Source organism: Geotrypetes seraphini, chromosome 5 (genome assembly GCF_902459505.1).
Source record: "Geotrypetes seraphini chromosome 5, aGeoSer1.1, whole genome shotgun sequence".
NCBI classification, from domain to species: domain Eukaryota; kingdom Metazoa; phylum Chordata; class Amphibia; order Gymnophiona; family Dermophiidae; genus Geotrypetes; species Geotrypetes seraphini.
The window spans coordinates 95,241,972-95,263,231 of record NC_047088.1 but is presented as its reverse complement, the minus strand read 5'-3'; the positions used below and the strand labels follow the sequence as shown (position 1 = coordinate 95,263,231).

At 43.0% G+C, this 21,260-nt stretch overlaps 1 protein-coding gene across 3 annotated transcripts in view; it reads right to left on the bottom strand.

The window, feature by feature from the left end:
* Positions 1 to 21,260, bottom strand: part of LOC117360873 (sulfotransferase family cytosolic 1B member 1-like) — an 88,406-nt gene that overhangs the window by 7,496 nt on the left and 59,650 nt on the right. The window contains exons 1-4 of one of the 3 annotated variants that reach the window (XM_033945416.1): positions 15,047 to 15,161; positions 3,287 to 3,436; positions 2,487 to 2,615; positions 48 to 145 (exon numbers count right to left, since the gene is read on the bottom strand). In XM_033945416.1, coding sequence (XP_033801307.1) covers positions 48 to 145; positions 2,487 to 2,615; positions 3,287 to 3,434 — 375 coding nt within the window. In that variant the 5' untranslated portion in view covers positions 3,435 to 3,436; positions 15,047 to 15,161. Of the gene's footprint in view, positions 1 to 47; positions 146 to 2,486; positions 2,616 to 3,286; positions 3,437 to 14,984; positions 15,162 to 21,260 lie in introns of those variants that run through there. The other 2 variants (XM_033945417.1, XM_033945415.1) reach the window with 2 other exon arrangements.

The following is a 21,260-nucleotide window of genomic DNA, read 5'->3' as shown; positions in this document are numbered from 1 at the left end:
CCCTTATCCTGTGATCCTCTTCTACTCAAAACATTTAAATATAGTACCTTACAGTTCTTCTTCCAGAAGGACTTGGGTAAAAGCTGGACAGGGAGGTGGGTCTTAATTACTCTTGGGGAAGGAGTAGTAGCTAATTTCTTCGTACCTAGCAAAAGGATAAAAATGGCCATAGAAATGATAGATTTTAGTAAAGATAAATGCTAAACTGCTACTTGATAGAGGAGGATTTAAACACTCAGGTTACAGAAAGCAAATTACACTTAATTAAAGGTTGCTGAAGGAAAATAGGAGTATAACACGTAGCTTGGAAGGGTCAGCTGCATAAAGTAAACAATTTCCTTGGGTTTGGTCATTTTTAGATAACAGCAAAGAATCAGGAGCATATTATTCACAAAGTGCTGAGTCATTACTTCCTGTTTTTCTGCCTTTCCAGGTGACTTTATGCATCCTGGTCAGAATCCAGATGAGAAAGCTAAACATGGAGAGGATTTGGATTTTAGATTTACTGTATTATTACCTTTTCAAAATCTGAGCTCAAGAAGAGTTACATTCAGATATAAGAGGGTTTTAAAAAATTTCTTGTTTAAGTCACATAAGAACATAAGAATTGCCGCTGCTGGGTCAGACCAGTGGTCCATCGTGCCCAGTAGTCCGCTCACGTGGTGGCTCTTAGGTCAAAGACCAGTGCCCTATTAGAGTATAGCCTTACTTGCGTATGGTCTGTTCCAGTAGGAACTTATCCAACCTTGTCTGGAATCCCTGAAGGGTGCTTTCCCTATAACAGCCAACGGAAGAGCATTCCAGGTTTCTACCACTCTCTGGGTGAAGAAAAACTTCCTTACGTTTGTATGGAATCTTTTCCCTTCTAACTTCAGTGAGTGCCCTCTCATTCTCTTCACCTTGGAGAGGGTGAACAGTCTCTTTCTCTACTAAGTCAATTCCCTTCAATATCTTGAATGTTTCGATCATGTCTCCTCTCAGTCTTCTCAAGGGAGAAGAGGCCCAGTTTCTCTAGCCTCTCGTTGTACGGCAACTCCCCCAGTCCCTTAACATTTTTGTCGCTCTTCTCTGGACCCTGTCCAGTAGACTCATAATTAAAGTTGCACCTGAAGCATGTCCGAGACCACAAAGTGTGTTAGTGGAAAAAGCACTGTTTGAACTCTTGCTTCTCTGGTTTGCAATTTTCAAAGCTGTTGATATGTGGAAATTGTAGTTTATGTAAATTGGCTGACTGAAAACTGAAAACTCTTCTCTTTGACAATTAATTCTGTGTTCAAATAATTTTTATTGGAGTCAAGATAACAAGAGCAATACAAAATAGAAAACAACTCCACCCCCACCAAAGGAAAGCCGCCCCACCCCCAACCTACCCCCACCCTCCCATCCCGAAGTCATTCTCTCCACAGCAAAACAATAAACTAACAAAGTGGATATGAACAAATACAAACAGCATAAAATATCAAGAATTCAAAAGACGACTCCGCTCCAAAGGAGTCATAGGGGCTCATATTAAAAAACATCCAACGTCCAAAAAGAGGCCTAAATCGGTACTTGGACAATTAAAAAGCCAGATCGTCCAAGTACCAGTAATCAAAGCTGGTTTTAGACGTATCTAAAACCAGCTTAGGCCTTTCCCCTGCCTCTAAACACCTAGAGCGAAAAGAGGCTTTTTTAGAGGAAGGGACAGGGCGGGAGGTGGGCCAACCTAGACCTAGTCGTACAGCAAGTATAATCAAAACCTTGAACAGGTTACCTAGTCGGAACTTTTACGTTTTGACTTAGACCAAGGCAAAACAGGTATAAGTTCCAAAAAGGGGCCACTGGGCTGACTGCGGCTGCTCCAATCAGCTCAGCGGCCATGGCAACCTGCCCACCCCACACCGCAACGATCATGGCAGGATAGATGCCAGAACCCCCCCCTCGTAGATCTCGGCAGGAAGTATGCCCAATCCCTCCTGCCGGAATCCCCCCACCCTCCACCGTAGATCGCAGCAGGAAGGATGCCTAATCTCTCCTGCAGGAACCCCCCATAGATCGTACCACCGTCCCAGCCCCTGAAACCCCCAGACCTCCCTGGATCCTCCTCTAACCGTTTAGGAAGGACGAACGGACGGGTCTTCCCTCTGTCCATCTGGGAGGCCCACCTCTGTCTGAATGAGGTGGGCCTGCCTCTTCCCGGTGCATTGTGGGATGTACCAGGGAGGGGCCTAAGGCCTGATTGGCCCAGGCACCTAAGGCCCCACCCATAGGAGAGGCTTCAGGCACCTGGGCCAACCGTAGTCTTAGGTATGCTCATGGGGTGTAGAGTGATCGAGATGCCTGCGCAGATTTTCCTTGTTGTAGATGCAAAATGACCATGTTGGATTTTTAATGTCTTTATATATGTTGTAGTCCAAAAAGTGTTATAATTAATTTGATCTGCTGTTGTATTTGGTGATTCATCTCGGTCTCTTTCTGTTTGTATTGGAATACGCCTGACAACTTACCTTGGTCAACATAATTGGGGGCAGAAAATTCCAGCATGGGGACCTTGTTGTGAATAAAATCACGCTGGCACTTTTCCACATCACCAGATGCAAGAATCATGTCCAGAATCTCACTCATCCAAGTGGTACCTGAGAGATAAAAGACATCAAGCCTGAGGCAAGGAGAAATTAGAGCTCAAAATCCTACCCAACTTTAGATCATATGACTTTGATTTGGGCGGTATCTTACCAGCTTTTTTCTGTAAACCGCTTAGAATCCTAATGGAGTTTAGCAGTATATAGAAATAAATTACAAATTACAAAATTACAAATTAGTGTGTTCTTATTGTAGTAGTTGGCTGCAGTTAAGGTAATGATTCATCAGTGTTGAGGTAGTTGACCATCGTTGAGGAAATGGCTCATAATCTTTGGAGAAACAACAAAAAACAATGTAGAGAAATGATGTTCCTGAGATGGACTTTATTAATATTAAAACTTGGCAAACCACATAAAAAGCTTAGTTTATTTCCGGCATTTTTATCCATAGGACTTCACAGGGACCCCTAAAGAAGACATTCTGTCAAAACACGGACCGTGTTGGGTCCAGGGTCCAAAGCTTTTCAGCGGACTGTGTCCCAGAGGTTTTTATGTGGTTTGCCAAGTTTTAATATTATTTTAATATTAATAAAGTCCATCTCAGGAACATCATTTTCCACATTGTTTTTTGTTTCTTCTTGGATTTGTCTGTGGAGATCATTGAGTCAATTCTCTTGTTTTCATAATCTTTGGAACATTTGGCTTTCATTAAAGTAGTAACTCACCAGATTTGGGGTAAGTTGCTATGACAATGTCATCTGGCAAAGCCTGAAACTGATCAATTCTCTCCCAGTTTTCTGAGAAGGCACATATCATTGGGACTCCCCGAATCAATACCCAGTCCTTACGAAAATAATTTTCATGGACTTCCATTTCTGAAACAGAAGAAAGAGAATGGTATGTACCTCTTATCTGTGTAGAGAAACAAGATCCAAAAGAGAGCAGAATCCAAAACTATCTCCTGCTTTATATTAGTGGCCAAGAGATGAATGTTTTTGGCTGGGCAGCCAAATAAGGAACTGCTGGTCTAGAAAGATATCAGCCTAAATGCATTTTCAAGACTGAATAGCCAACTGCCTGCCTATCAGTTCCCTGTCATTCTTTCTTCCACAGAAAAATGAGGGCGAATAAAGATCTCAGTCTATCCAGTCTGTCCATTCATACTAAGCTCTACAATCCCTTCTCCCTTAGAGATTCTCTGTGTTTGTCCTACGTTTTCGTAAATTCACATACTGTTCTCATCTCCGTTGAGAGGCTATTCAATGCATCCACCACCCTTTTTGCTAAAGAAATATTACCTTAGATTACTCCTGTGTCTACCCCCTTTCACTTTCATCCTATGGCCATGCATTCCAGAGCTTCCTTTTCATTGAGAGCCACTTCTTGTGCGTTTATACCTTGGAGGTATTTAAAAGCTTCTATCATATCTTTACTATCCTGTCTTTTTTTCCATTCCATTCCCATGAAGATATTCTATAACTTGAAGCCTCCATTTAGGTGCCCTGAGGCCACAATGTAGGCACCTATTCTATAAAGGTACATAGGTACTCTGGTTCATTATAGAATACAGTCGTAACCTAGTAATGACTTGCCCAACATGTAGATACCCAGGGTCGGTGACATATGCCAGTCATAGAACTGGTGTAAGTGTGGATACCTAGATGTGGCAGCCATGTTGTGGCGCAGTGGTTAAAGCTATAGCCTCAGCACCCTGAGGTTGTGGGTTCAAACCCACGCTGCTCCTTGTGACCCTGGGCAAGTCACTTAATTCCCCCCCCCATCCCCATTGCCTCAGGTATATTAGATAGATTGTGAGCCCACTGGGACAGACAGGGAAACATGCTTGAGTACCTGAATAAATTCATGTAAACCGTTCTATGCTGCCCCAGGAGAAAGGTATGGAAAATTGAATTAATAAATAAATGTTCTGCCCATGCTCCTCCTTGTAACTACCCACTACGTAAGTAACCCAGTGTATACAGAATAGTGTGTAGGCAAATTAATAACATTTATCTGTGTACATGTGCACATACAGTACATATGCGGTGTAGGGTAAAATCATTTTAACAAAGATTTCTAATATTTAATAGTGTTTAAAAAAATAAAAATGTGGAAACTTTTTGATGATCCCTCATAAGGTGATACTTTTTTTTATTGGACCAATGATGCATTTTGATTAGCTTTCAAAAGTAACCCTTGTTCTTCACATCAGAAATAAGCAAATGACAAATATCAGAATATACAAGTGAAACAGGGAGAGCTGGGTGGGTAAGAGATAAGGAAAGATAGATGGGTGATAAGAAAGTGAAAAAGCAGTATAATTTTATGGTTTGTAATGTGATAGAAAACCAAGATCTTTAATAAGTCCTGTCAAAATAATTCATCATTTTGATTTCAAAGGTCTTTCATTCTTAGATTGTCTTAAAACTTAATTTTAGTATTCTCACCATAAAATCATTCATGCAGTGTTCTGGTTTTGTGAAGTGTTTTCCTATTGAAATGACCTCCTGGGTGGTATTTTAATGTTTAATATGATATCTGTGTAGATTGATTCTAGTCTTTAGCATCTGGCTTGTTTCTCCAATGTAGCACCCTTCTTTACACTTTTTGCATTGAATGATATATATTACATTAGAAGACCTCTACTGTTCAATATATTTATTAATGATCTGGAGACGGGGTCAAAATGTGAGGTTATCAAATTTGCTGATGACACCAAACTCTACAGCAGGGTTAGAAACACGGAAGACTGTGAAGACCTGCAAAGGGACCTAACGAGACTGGAAGACTGGGCAAAAAAGTGGCAAATGAATTTTAACGTAGAGAAATGCAAGGTCATGCATGTAGGGAAAAAGAACCCGATGTTCAGCTACAAAATGGGGGGAACACTGCTAGGGGTGAGTAACCTTGAAAGGGACCTGGGGGTGATGGTCGACACATCACTGAAACCATCGGCGCAGTGTGCGACAGCTTCAAAGAAAGCAAACAGAATGCTGGGCATCATCAAAAAAGGTATCACGACCAGGACGAAGGAGGTCATCATGCCGCTGTATCGCGCAATGGTGCGCCCGCACCTGGAGTACTGTGTTCAATACTGGTCGCCATACCTCAAGAAGGACATGGCGGTACTCGAGGGAGTGCAGAGGAGGGCGACTAAACTGATAAGAGGTATGGAAAATTTTTCATACGCTGACAGGTTAAAAATGCTGGGGCTGTTCTCCCTGGAGAAGAGGAGACTTAGAGGGGACATGATAGAAACCTTCAAAATCCTAAAAGGCATAGAGAAAGTAAATAAGGACAGATTCTTCAAACTGTGGGGAGCCACAAGCACTAGGGGTCACTCAGAGAAATTGAAAGGGGAAAGGTTTAGAACAAATGCTAGGAAGTTCTTTTTTACCCAGAGGGTGGTGAACACATGGAATGCGCTTCCGGAGGAAGTGATAGGCCAGAACTCGGTACAGGGGTTCAAGGAAGGTTTGGATAGGTTCCTGGAGGATAAGGGGATTGAGGGGTACAGATAGAACTTGAGGTAGGTTACAGAAGTGGTCAGAAACCACTTCACAGGTCGCGGACCTGATGGGCCGCCGCGGGAGCGGACCGCTGGGCGAGATGGACCTCTGGTCTGACCCAGTGGAGGCAACTTCTTATGTTCTTATGTTCTTATGAGCATATGCTGAACATATTGGCACAGTTTACAGTTTGATGTATTGCAGGGACATGTGCCATTCTCTTCTGAGTTTCTATTGAGAGTTTGCTTTTCACTGTTTTTATTTTTTGTTTCAGATTAGGTGGCTGTTGGAAGGCCAAAATAGGTGGGAATATTTCTTTCAGCAATTCATCCTCCTGGAGTGGAATAGTAGCTGGGAAGAACTGGGTTGACCTTAGAAGTACAGATTATATTGGATGAGGAAGAAATCTTTGAGCTGGAACAAGCTATCCGTTAGTCTTCTCTAATCAAGGCATTCGCCCTGTCAATGCGCTCTTGTGTGTGCAATGTTGATGGGCGACCAGAAGAACCTTCATCGATTACACCTGTTCTTCCTGCTTTAAACCTTTTTACCCACTCATAAACCTTTCGTTGATTCATGCCTCCCATTGTATGCAAATGGATCTCATGCATATTCATTGGGGAAATCCTAAAAACCCAGACTGGATTCCGGACCTCGCTGCCCACTTCTGAGTTAGTGGGAAGAGTTGGAGGACCCTTGGCCCAAGTGGGAGGGGGGAATAGTATAAAAAGGCGTAAGCTCAAGGATTTTGGTTGTCCTGATTCTCACACCAGAGCCTCCTGAAAGTGCTGACAACTTGTGGAGGGAAAGTCCAAGTGGGTTTGCCAGAAGAGCACACAGCAGTGTTTCAACTTGGTGTGAAAATAGCATAGGTTTGGGTTAAGAACATAAGAACATAAGAATTTGCCTCCGCTGGGTCAGACCAGAGGTCCATCGCGCCCAGCAGTCTGCACCCGCGGCGGCCCATCAGGTCCATGATCTGTCATATTTACTTGATTTAGCCCTATAGCCCCCTTGTTTTTATCTTTACTCTTTCCATACTCTTATCTACCCTTATCTGTATCCCTCAATCCCCTATCCTTCAGGAATCCATCCAATCCCTCTTTGAATCCCCGTAACGTACTCTGCCCGACCACTTCCTCCGGGAGCGCGTTCCATGTGTCCACAACCCTCTGTGTGAAGAAGAACCTCCTGGCATTGGTTCTAAACTTGTCTCCTTCCAGTTTCTCCGAGTGCCCTCTTGTGCCTGTTGTTCCCCGTAGTTTGAAGAATTTATCCTTGTCTACCTTCTCCATGCCCCTCATGATCTTGAAAGTTTCTATCATGTCTCCCCTAAGCCTCCTCTTTTCCAGGGAGAAGAGTCCCAACTTGTCCAGCCTGTCAGCGTATGAACAGTCCTCCATGCCATTTATCATTTTCGTAGCTCTTCTCTGGACCCTCTCAAGTATCGCCATGTCTTTCTTGAGGTACGGCGACCAATATTGGACGCAGTTCTCTAGATGCGGGCGCACCATTGCACGATACAGTGGCATGATGACTTCCTTCGTCCTGGTTATAATTCCCTTCTTAATGATGCCCAGCATTCTGTTAGCTTTCTTCGAGGCCGCTGCACATTGCGTTGATGATTTCATGGTTGTATCCACCAGCACGCCCAAGTCTTTTTCAAGATTACTCTCCCCAGCAATATTTCCCCCATTTTATAGCTGTACCTTAGGTTCCTTTTCCCTATATGCATGACCTTACATTTTTCTATGTTAAAGCACATTTGCCATTTGTTTGCCCACTCTTCCAGTTTGCTTAGGTCCCTTTGCAGGTCTTCGCACTCCTTTGTGTTCCTAACTCTGCTGCAGATATTCTGCTGAGAAGTGAGGGTGGGACCTGGAGAGGCACACCAAGAGAATCAGTGAGGCTCCCAAGGGTGTCATCAGGAGAGGACAGAGCAAAGATTGTGTGGAGCCCCATCTCAAAGAATAATCGTGTGAGTGAAAGACCCTGCTTACTGCAGAGCCTGTGTGGAGTGTTTCAGCTTGGCAGGAAAGATAGAGTGGTCCTGAGCTGAGGAAAGAGGGTGAGACCCAGAGCGGCTCACCATGTGTAAAAAGAGTTGAAAGATGAGATTGGGGAACATAATGAAAGTGTTTTTGAAGTGACTCTATTAGAAACAGCTTTGAAATCGGTGTCAGTATTGTAAGAGAGGGAACTGTAAATAGTTGTGAATTATCTCTACAATCAACTTCAAGTAAAGTTTCAGTTATCAGTTGCACCTTGGTCTCTGCTGATTTCCTTGTTAAGCAATAAGGTAGTGGCTGAGTGAGGTGACTGAAGCCGATAAAGGGCTAGATTCACTAGGCAAACCAATCGTGTACCGATCGGTTTGCAAGCCCTTTGCGACCAAATTTCCCTCCAACCCCATTCACTAAAGCCTGTAGCGATCCGATCCCGACCCTCCCATGCAAATTAGCAAAACACCATGCAAAATAACCAAGCAATTGATTCATTAACAATTGCTTGGCTATTTTGAATCTGGTTTTACTATTGGTAAACCTGACTACTGCATACCTGTCAGCAACTGAGTTACCGACATGTCTATAGGTTTTTTGACAGGCCTGCCTGTCTTTTTTATTCATTTTTTTCCCATGGCACAGATATTTTGTGTGTGTTACACACGCAAAATATCTGCCCCATTAAAAAAAAAGGAAGAGATAGGCAGGCTTGTCAAAAAATGACTGAGGGCCCCTCTCCCAACAAATGCGATCCTCCCCCTGGTAACCCACAAATAGCAGGAGGGATGCCCACTCCCTCCTGCCACCACCCGACGCTGCCCTCCAAGCCCGTGCGAATATGGCAGGAGGGATGCAAACTCCCTCCTGCCCTGCCACCAACTGAGTCATCCCTTCCCCCCTGACAGGCATGCGAGTCACCCCCTGGTCCAGCCCACTCCCTGACCTGCCCACCGCACCCCCCCCAACTGTCCACCGCACCCTGACCGGACTGGCCCACCCCTGGTCGGGCCGGGCTCGATCCAGCCCGACACCTCCCCTGTACCTAGAAGTTGGGAGCAGGAGGGGTGCTGAGTCCCTCCTGCTCCTTAGGCCTCCCTCCAGCGCTGTCTTCTGGAGCAGGAGGAACCGCAAAGTCCTCCTGCTCCTCCTCCGTCTCCTGCGCACCGTGAATGTGATGCACGGGGAGGAGCCTAAGGCCCTGATTGGCTCAGGCACCTCAGACTCCTCATCCCTTGGGAGGGGCCTGTGGCGCCTGAACCAATCAGGGACTTCCTTAGAGCTGAGCCTAAGGAAGTCCCTGATTGGTCAAAGTAATAGCCAATCAGGGCCTTAGGCTCCTCCCCGTGCATCACATGATGCATCGAGGCGGAGCCTAAGGCCCACATTCGCGGTGCGCAGGAAGAGTAGGAATAGGAGGACTTTGCATTTCCTCCTGCTCTGGAAGACAGTGCTGGATGGAGGCCTAAGGAGCAGGAGGGACCCAGCACCCCTCCTGCTCCCAACTTTTGGGTACAGGGGAGGTGTAGGGCCGGGTGGGCCCTGGCCTGACCAGAGGTGGGCCAGTCCGGTTAGGGTGTGGTGGGTTGGTCGGGGGGGGGGGGGTTTGTGGCACGGTGGGCTGGTTGCAGCCATTTGCATGGCAGGAGGGAGTTGGCATCCCTCCTGCCTTTTGTGGTGCATCAGCGGCTGTGGGGGGGGGCATTTTTTAGGGGTTTATGGAGGGAGGAGGCACTTTGGGAGGGTTTTTTTATTTTTATTTTTTATGTGCATGTGTAATACACACAAACTATCTGCCCGATTAAAATAAAAAATTTAAAAAGCCGACAGAAGCCCTGACAGCAGTGACAGGAGGCTGCTTCTCCTGTCACTACTGTCAGGGTCTGCACATGCTCTAAGATTGCTCTCTAGTGATCCTGGCTGTGGGTAGAGGGCGTGTTAACGATCGTCCCCATTTGCATGCAGGCCTTTTGTGAATTCGTCGGTCTGCATGCAATCGGGAATGGATCAGACATGGAATCGGGGGTTAGTGAATCTAGCCCAAAGTGATCCTTTAGCCTACCGGATAATTTCCAGCCCCAGCCTATGCCCAGCTCAGAGACAATAAATTTTTCTTTTTGTGAATCCTGGTTGCGGGTCCCTGACCCAAGGAGCTAGATAGTGCCTGAGACTGTGCGTGAGTGGGACCAGGACTACACCTGGTAACCTTTTCGTGCTGTGAATTTTGGTACTAGGAAGATACCTCCTCTCATGTCCTAAACTAAACTAAAACTTAATTTTATAGACCGGGTCTTCCACAATAATGTAAGTATCCTATATAATAAAACGCTAGCCGCGCATGCGCAATCAGACCTGCGTGATCTGTAATCCCTGATCCGTGATCCGTAGGTCCGTGGCTAAGGTGATGTGCGGTCTTGCCGGCTCTGGCTCCCTTTCCCTTCATGAGTTATTTCTACGTTCACCCAGCTCCCTTACACTGTAGGTCCGTGCTGTGATCTGTAATCCCTGATCCGTAGGTCCGTGGCTAAGGTGATGTGCGGTCTTGCCGGCTCTGGCGCCCTTTCCCTTCACGGTTATTTCTACGTTCACCCAGCTCCCTTACACTGTAGGTCCGTGCTGTGATCTGTAATCCCTGATCCGTAGGTCCATGGCTAAGGTGATGTGCGGTCTTGCCGGCTCTGGTGCCCTTTCCCTTCACGGTTATTTCTACGTTCACCCAGCTCCCTTACACTGATGTGTGCTGGTGATGTGCGGTCTTGCTGGCTCTGGCTCCCTTTCCCTTCACGGGTTATTTCTACGTTCACCCGGCTCCCTTACAGCGGCGGCGGTGGCTCCTCTCTCGAGTCTATGGCTATGCTACAACCCATGCAGCCGGGGAGCGAGAGATAAGCCTCCACTGCCGCTTGGAACTTTAGAAGAAACATACTCTGCAAGCCACTTGGGGGAGGGGGGGCTCAAGGAATGAAGTTCCCCTCCAAAATTGGGTGACGGGGTCAAAAGCGCGCGAGACAAAAGTGCACTGAAAAACCAGCGCGGGCGCGCCTTTGTCTCGCGCGCTTTTGACCCGTCACCCAATTTTGGAGGGGAACTTCATCCCTTGAGCCCCCCCTCCCCCATGACTCTGCCACTGCCTTGAAGGAAAATTCCTACTCACATAACCTGCTCTAAACACAGGATTCTTCTTCAGAGCAGCAGCATTACCAAGCCGAGTCGAGCCAATCACATCGCAAGCAACATTCTTATAACACCTCTCCATCCGGGTAATAGCAGACACGTTTGACGGTCGGCATAACAATTTTTCAATGTATGCACTTTCGAACCACGAACTTACGCTTTTAACCCTTTCAGGACCAAGGGACATATTTGTCCCATAACTTTAAAATCCTATAAATTTTGATTGGGATAGTCTACAGTTCTAAATTTGATATGTACGGATTCCATATGATACTGCCTTTATGTAAACAAACTGGTTCCGACATTCATTCATTAGCGTCGTTGCTAGATTGACGAGAAGATTCACTTGCCACACTGTCCATAAGCCAGAAGTGTGATTTTTTTAAATAAAAATAATGATATTTCACAAAAAAAATCAATTTTTTGGCATCTGCAAGCCCTTTTTACCATAAAAATGTCGTCAAAACCACAAAAATTGGCCTACGATCCTTATGGTCCTGAAAGGGTTAAATAAGTGTTGAGTAGCGGTTGACCCTACACTTTTCACTCTGAGCCGATTTTACAGTTTATACGATTTAATCTGTGCCAGTTTACTACAAACTACTTACTTTCTGCCGTTTTGAAGTTACTTTGTGCAACTTCCGTGCTTATTTAAAAAAAAAAAAAAAAGGTAGGTGAAAGAAGGGGAATATTCCCCCCAACTGCCCCATGACATCTCCAAATACACACCGAAGGACAGGGGGCCAGGGAGAGACATTGGGGAAAAAAACCTCACACATTGACATAAATATGTCACAGAAACACTAAAAAAAAAAAAAAAAGATGGCATTCAAATACACACACAGAAGGACAGGAGGCTACAGAGACAGGTACCCTCCAGGTACTTTAGTTAGATTGTGAGCCTTCGGGACAGTAAGGGAATTTTTCAAGTACCTTTCTTAATTCTAATCTTAATGTATATTTTCTGTAAACCGCTTAGAACCTAACGGATGTAGCGGTATATATATATATATATATATAAGAAATAAATTACATTACAGCAAACTCAGGTAGATGGCATTTAAATACACATACAGAAGGACAGGGAGCTACAGAGACAGATTGAAAGCAAAACCAAAAAACTGTGGATTGAAATTAAAAAACAAAACAAAACAATAGTCCATGAGAGACAGTGACAGAGGAAAAAAAAATGGACAATAAAACAGATATGTACAGAAAAAAAAATACAGACATCCAGCAGCATAGGAGACAGACACTAAAACAAAGACAGAAAGACATACAGTGACCAAGTACAGAGACCAAAGAAATACAGACAGCTGCCAAGGAGATAGACAGAAGGTGGTAGTCAAAAACACACACAAAAGGACAGGATTCTAATACTATCATTTACAATGTTTCAGAAGAGAAAAATTTCACAAAAATAATATATTTTTCAGTGATTTCGGATTTTTAAAATTACACCTATATGCCCCAGTGCAAAACAGATCTACCTGAAAAATGGGAAATCAAAAAATTTCTTAAACCCAATACATGCAACAACTAATAGGAAAAACAGAACAACTTATAATAAGTCAACCATACATGGTAAGTTTTCAGTAAATTGTTTTAACTCTTAAGTCTGCACATATATTCTAGCACCCATTAATCTAACGGGCTTAAACACTAGTAGTACATAAATATAGAAGAAGAATGTAATCTAGAATAGCTTAGTTTCCTCTTTTTCACTACTACAAATATGGTAACCCTACATATGCACAGACCCCACCATGATTGCAAAGCTGATAACTATCAGACCATTTGTAAATTATATAGAACTCTTAAGAAAAACAGACACTCAGAATCTTAGTAAATCTTTCACACTAGAATAGCACAATCTCTACATTGCATCCCTCGGCACCTGTCTAGACAAATTAGGCTTACCTTCTTATAGCTATGCAGATGACATCATCATCCTCATTCCTTTTGATCAACCAACACCTTCCATGACAGACATACTACATAGAACACTAGAAACAGTGGCTACATAGATGAAAGAACACAAACTAAAACTGAACCTAGACAAAACAACATTTATACTTCTCGAAAAAAACAAAACCCCAACCATAACAAACACAGTAATAAACTCAATCACATACCCCATTCAACCCACCCTAAGACTTCTGGGAGTAATGATAGACAGGTGCTGTACCATGTAACCGCAAATCAACAAAACAATACAGAACTCATTCGCAGTCATGAGAAACTTAAGGCAAATCCAAAAATTCTTCGACAGAAAACAATTCCATCTCATGGTCAAATCCCTAGTCCTAGGACTTCTAGACTCCTGCAACATTCTCTATCTCCCCTGCCCCGCAGGGGGTGACTCGCATGCAACTACAAACAGTACAAAACACAGCCCTGAGACTGAACTATTCGCTGAAGAAATACGACCACATCACCGCCGCATACCTCGACTCACACTGGCTCCCAATACAAGCAAGAATACTATTCAGATTTTACTGTCTACTATTTAAAGCCATAAATGGAGACAGCCCAGCCTAGTTGAACAACCGCCTTATCCGAACTACCACAACCAGGCAAAGGAGAACCCAGATACCATTCACGCACTCCCAAATCAGAGGCGTCAAATGCAAAAAAATGTACAATGGCCTACTGGCCACGCAGGCAGTGAAACTAGACCACCAACTATCCAATCTACGGATCATGACACCAGACTATAAAACTTTCAGAAAAGAAATAAAAACCCTGCTATTCAAGAAATCTATCAAGACAAACTAACACCACAGGAAGCATTTCAATCCCCCAAAGTAACCCGCTCAACTGTAACTCTTCTGGAAATGTCCAGAAAACCTCTTATGTAATCCGCCTTGAACTGCAAGGTAATGGCGGAATAAAAGTCACTAATGGGAACATGTTACCCCCTTTTATCAAAAGCTCCTCTGGCTGCCATTGGAATCCAGAGTTTTGTTTAAGTTCACATTCATTTGCTACAAAACAGTATTTGGCATGCTACCGAGTTATTTTATCCGTCATTTTACATTGAGTTACACTAACAAGAGCTCTCGAAGAATAGACTTGTTTGCATATCCCTCAATAAAATTATGTCATTACAAAAGGTGCCTTGAAAGAACCTTTTCTTTTCAGGCGGCCAAACTGAATTCATGGCTTGCCAATATTGTGTTAGAAGCCTCCTCTTATCTTGATTTTAGAAAACAGATAAAAACTCAATTATTCAACAGATTGGGTTCTTAATGTTTTCTATTATTTTAACATTTTTTTATTCCATTTAAAAATTGCTTGTATCTTTTTTATATTGTATGTATTTCTCCCTATATTGTATGCATATAACTTGCCGAATCTCAGATGATTTACATTGTTTGTACTATGCTTAATTGTTGTGAACCGCCTAGAACTTTCGGGTATGGCGGTATATAAAAATAAATTATTATTATTAATGTAATGTAATGGATTTGGCAACAATCCTTGCAAGGACAAAACAGTACTTTAAACCTTACCAATGCACCTCTTATTACAAGTTACAGGCTGGAAGACAAACCAAGAAATTAAATCCAAAATCCCAAGAAACTAGCTTGCTACATGCTGTGCATAACTGGAGAAAACAGAAATGCATTTCCCATAGTACTGTGCAAAATACAAAGATATGGGATGTTTTCCATTTCATATATAACTTTGACAGCACTTCTACAAATTGTTATATCAAAGTAATTTTTTGAACTCACAGACAGAGATGAGAATAAGGAGCGAAACCAACAAGAATAGGATGAAAAATTCCATTATTTACCGGAAAGTGCAAATGGAGTGATAGCTGAGAGTTTCCTCTAGCACTGCACAACAGAATCTCACTGTTTATGGAACGCTGGCAGGGAGGAAGCCAAAGGGGTGGACTAAAATGCGTGCCAATGCAAATGAGAATAACAGAGTCTGGGAAGGAGGGCAAGCAGTAATTCTGTGGGTAGAGGTAAATGTGTAATTCTCTCTCTGTGAATTTAGAGTTGTGCACCAAACCAGATGAAATATCTGGGTTTCTACTAGGAGTCTGAGTATAGAAAAGATGAAAATGGAGATCACACAGCAAGAGCTGGTGGGAGTAAGGGGATTGCAGACAGTGGCGTAGCAAGGCGGGGGCAGGGGGATTCAGACTGCCCCGTCTTGGTCGGGGCACCGGCAGCATCTCTAACCTGCTACTCATGTCAGTATAAGCCTTCTCTCTGACATCACTTCCTCGTCATGGGAAGTGATGTCAGAGGGAGAGCTGAGGCCGGCGTAAGCAGCATGTTAGAGATGCTGCTCGCTGCCGGTAATCATTTGAAGCGGTACTCTGGGAGGAGGCGCATGGTGAGGAAGGAATTCAGGGGAGGGGCACATGGTGCAGTGATGCCGGGCCCCAGTGTCTGGGTGCCTCTTTCCCTTACTATGCCACTGCTTGCAGACGCTACAGTTTTAAGTTATTTGATGGTAAAGGTCACTATTTCCACTATTTCCACTATTGTCACTGACAGCAGTGGGACTGGAAGCTGGATCCGCATGTGTCACCACTTCAACTTGCTGCTGAAAGTCACATATTGAGGGTTGATGGCTCTGCAGTTGTCACATCTCTGACAAATTCAGTGCTGAAAGCCATACAGTGACAGTAGGTGGCAGTAATGGGATCAGAAGCTGTTTCTAGAAGAAATGGGCTGTTACTTGCAATGACACTGAGGAAACATGCCCACATCACGGCAGCATACCTCGATTCACACTGGCTCCTAATACAAGCAAGAGTACAATTCAAATTCTAATGCCTACTATTTAAAATCATAAACGGAGACAGCCCAGCCTATCTAAACAACCGTCTAATCCAGGGGTGTCCAACCTGCGGCCCGAGGGCCCCATGCGGCCCCATGAAGTATTCTGTGTGGCCCCAGTCGAGGGTGATGCAGTATTTTCCTCTGCTGCCCCTGGGTGTTTACAGTCATGCCAGCCCCCTCCTCTGTCTTACTGCAGCGTTTGCGTGGTCCCAGAAACATTTTTTTCGGCCAATGCGGCCCAGGGAAGCCAAAAGGTTGGACACCCATGGTCTAATCCAAACTACCTCAACCAGATATAGGAGAACCCACAAACCGTTCACACATCCCCCAATCAGAGACGTCAAACGAAAGAAACTGTATGATGCCCTTCTAGCCACACAAGCAGCAAAACTAGACTACCAACTCTCTAATTTACTGATAACGATCCCAGACTACAAATCGTTCTGAAAAAAAAATAAAAACCATGCTATTCAAGAAATCCCTGAAGACTAACTAACATCACAAAACTCATCCCAATTCTCTGAAGCATCTCACTCTACTCTTCAATTCCTGTGGAAATGGCCAGATAACTCCTTTTGTAATCCGCCTTGAACCGCAAGGTAATGGCGGAATAGAAATCACTAATGTAATGTTAACGGGATATCCCACTTGTTATATGTCATTAATCAAGAAAAATGAGCCAGAAACATGCATTTTGGTCCTGATTCTATATACACTTAAAAAATTGGCATTGACTAGTGCAGTGCTAAGCATGATTCCATAAATATTGTGAGCAACTTATAGAATCATGCTTAATGCCAGTTATATATCCCACAACCAAAAGGAAAAATCAACCCCATGTGTAGTAATATAAACCAAAAAAGTTGTGGGGAAGGGACACGATCAACCAATTGCAAGGATAACCAATTTATTGAAAATATATAAATAGTTAAAACATATATAACATAAACAAAAAATATCAAGCCTAACAAAGAGTCCTTTAATCCTTTTTGTACTGGACCTCAGCATGGTCCATGCTTCGGCTTAAACAGCCTTCCTCAAGGCTATATGACTGAAGCCTAGTAGATGGCGCCAAAGTACAGGTTATAAAACAAAAAAGAATGTTCGCAATACACAGTTTGGAGCTTGGTGCTCAACGTGGTTCCAAACAAAGAAACGCTGCGAACTTCCGCATGAATAGCGGAAGTTCACAGTGTTTGTCTGGAACCACGTTGAGCAGCAGGCTCCAAACTGTGTATTGCGAGCATTCCTTTTTGGTTTTATAACCTGTACTTTGGCGCCATCTACTGGACTTTAGTGCTGCCCGATTCCCCAATTCGAATCGATTCATCAATTCGAATCGATTCGTTAAAAAAAAAAATCGGGCTCACAGCAGTGGTGCACCTTCTGCAGTCCTGATTCATTGTGTCATGGGGTCAGTGGCACCCATGTCCATCAGTTCTTCCTGTCTTTCCCCCAACCCCAAGCAACATCTCTCCTTTCTTTCCTCATTATGCTTCGTTCTTGCTGCAATGAGTCAGCAGCAGTGATTCTTACATGCTACCTGCCACTAACTTGGAAGCCTCCTCTCTGCCATGTCTCGCCCTCCTCTGTTGCAGTTTCCTGTTTCTTTACATGGCAGTGGGGAGGCTTTTGGATTAGCATCAGGCAGGGTGTGAGAATCACTGCTACTGACCCACTGCAGCATGCGTGAAGCAGGATGAGGGAGGGAAGGAGAGATACTACGTGGGGGATGGAGTGGAAGAGAGGGAAAACTGCTGGATAAAGTGTATGTTAGAGAAATGGAGCAATGGGCAACAGATCTAGAGGGTAAATTGTTAACCTAAGTCTTGATGGGTGGAGTAATGTTACAATGATCCTGTTGTATGTGTTTGTATAACAGAAGAAGGGAATGCCTTTCTTTTAGAAAAAAATTACCTCCAGGAAATGCACATATAGCAAGATACTTAAATAAAAGCTATAATAAAGTGTGAACAAAATTTCAAATGTCTAGTATGCAGTTTAATCATTTCCACCATATACCTTAAATATCACTCTCTCTCGGACCTTAGCGGTGCCCCTGTCTGTATTATAAAATTTTCAAAATCAGCCAACCATTCACTTTATGCTGCCATCAATAATACCAAATGTCCCAGAACGCAGCAACTTAAATCTTTTAAATAGATATATGTTTCAAATTATAAGCAGACTCATCAAACATGCCACCACCAGCCTTATGTGATTTGGAAAGGCTGTGGATATCACTAGCAGCATATATTCATCATCCGTGCTGCTTTTATCCGTGGTGGGGGAGAGTCCAAACCATTAAAATGATGATTTTGGCTGTAGTATGCTACCACATGAGTATGTGCCAGTTTATTTTCAAGGGTCCTTTTATAAAAAATTGAATTGGATCCTTACAAAATTTATTTGGCTGGGTAAAACTGCTAGAATAGCTTTAGTATCGTTACAAAAATCACAATCGGCGGGGGTGGGGGTGAGGTAAATTTTCCAAATTTTTATAGATATCATCAAGCCTTCATTTTGCGTCAGGGTATATATTGGATCCTTCCTGAACTCATGGAGAATCTTCCGGACTGGCTGATCTTAGAGAGTCATCTTATGTCCCCATTACGTTTGTATAAACACTAATTACAATTGGAGTGATAACTATTATAACTCTGAATCCTCTAAAAAAAATTTTATTATTCTTCTATCAAAAAATATAATATATAAAATAATAAATAAATAATCAATAAATAGTGCTCAGTGATAGCCAATAAGAACTCCAAAGCATAAGGACACAGGCCTTTGCCAGTTCAGGCTTATATACATCATAGCACTCCTCCCTTCCTACCACTAAACAGCTAAAGTTCTAAAAGACTAAAGGGGGGTACTTATCTCTACTGGAGTTGTCATAAGGTCCCAGGCCTCTTCTGCTAATCCAGAAAGTGTTTTGTGCTCATCCAAACAATTCAAAAGAAAAAACCAAAAATGTAAAATCCATTTATTGTCAAAGTCAATCCAAATCCATCTGAAGTGTTCTGCTTCTCTTCCAAAACTTCCTCCTTCCTCAACACAGTATGTGTAATCCGATCTCCTTTAACACAATTGTGTTTCCCCTTCTGCTTTCTCAAGAGGAAGATCTGTTTTTGCACTTCTAGAAAAAGCAGCATCGTATCAATAAAATAGTAAAACATCACACACATCTTATCAAAAAATTGTGAAGCTTTCACAAAAAACTCACTTCTAATTCATATTGAACCAGCTTCAAATTGGGGAGGGTCCCACCTCAGGACTTCATTGCGGCATAGCCATTGACACTCTCCTTTCAATGTAGTTTGACTCCATATTGTTCTCTTTAAAACACCTGACCTTAGCTGACGTATTTTAGCTAAAAACTAGCACCCCAACGGCCACTCCACTGCTTTATTCAATCCTCTCGGGGCAGCTGTATCCCAAACAAAAATGAAACGTTCACAATTAATTAACTGACGGGAAATGTTACCACCATGCATGTTATGTAATTGATTCAAATTTTAAATCTGTTTCCTGATGTGCCACATTTTGAGTATCAAGCTGCCCAGAATATATAAAGACAATAGTATTCTTTTTTCCACCTGGAACACATTAAAATTCATTAATAAATTAACAAATATTCCAATACAACAATCCACGTGTCAATTCTTATGGTTGAACTCCAAGATTCAAATTGTAGAGTTTAAGATCCTCTGGAAACATTGGCTGCAGGCAGGTATATGTATTTTAGATGATGTGATCTCAAATGGGAAAATGCTAAATTTATTTCAAATATATTTTATTGAGGTCAACAAAACCAGCAAACAAGAAACCAAGCAATTACAAGCAAGCTCAGCATTTTGGATAACAAAACCCGTCCCTACAGATAAGAAAGCCCCCTATCCCAACACAACCTACCCCAAAATAAATAACCCCCCCCCTCCCAGGGTCCTCCTTCCAAGTACATCTCATCTAGAGAAAATTATACAAAGATCAAGTAGACCAGGTGTAACAAAGGAAAACAAAGTACAGAGATTCACCAATTCAGCAAGCGACTTCGGGCCAACGGGGTCATAGTTGTCCAGAAGGGTTCCCAAGTACGTTGAAAGACCCGACCTGGGAGAGAAGAAAGGTCCAACACATCTCTCCAGTTCCCACATCAAGAGGGTAATCATCCGACATCTCCACAGAGAATAATCGGGAGCAGTATCTTCAAGCCAGTGGGTCAAAATACATTTCAGGGCCACCAAGACAGTTCATTTAAGGAAAGCAGCAGCGCCCCTCACTCGAGGGAAATAGTGAGGAACAGTACCAAATAATAGTAAAGGGGAGCGACGAATAGTAATTTTCCAGATGCGCTCCACAAAGACAAAAACAGCATTCCAATAATCTTGAATAGCGGGGCAAGTCCAAAACATGTGTCCCAAGCCCGCTTCAGGAGCTTGGCATCTAAAACAAGCTGCAGTTTCACAAAGGCGGGATAAAATGCTAAATTTATTACAACTGCAACAATCATTCGGCATCTCAAAGTCTCAAGCTTTTAAACAGTTGCAGTTGAAACAGGCCATTCAGAAAGGGTTCCCTGATTGGAGAAATTTAAAAAATCAGTATAGCTTGCCGGGCCTATGTTTCTAGACAGATTTCCAAGGGCATCAGGCTGCCAAGTGGTACAAATTAATATCTGAATATTTAAATAAAACCCAAAAACAAGCTTAAAAGACATTTGGAGCATTGAGATAAAGCAGCAGATTTCTGCTACTCAGTGGCCACGGATTTGGACTTGGAGGATGAGATCTACAGCATCAGCATCTATGAGACAAACCTGGTTCTTTTTGTTACATAGAATTTTTTGGACCCCAGTTCGTTTACAAAAGTTGGACAGTTCAAGTCTAATAGATGCTGGCACTGTCATCTTGAAATAGGGACACTGGATCATCTGTTGTTCTATTGTCCCTTGATACTCAATTTTTGGAAATTAATATGGAGACAAATTAATATGATACTGGAATCTTCAATTCCGTTGTCCTATTAGGTGGTAATCTGTGGGATATTGTTGTCAACTAAACCTCCATTAGAAAGGTATAAAAGCAGACTCTATATCATTATGACTGGGATAGCCATGCAAATGATTACCAAGAACTGGAAAAGTTGGGACAGACTTAATTTTTCCTTTTGGTGGGAAACTTTATGTTTATGTTATAAATATGAAAA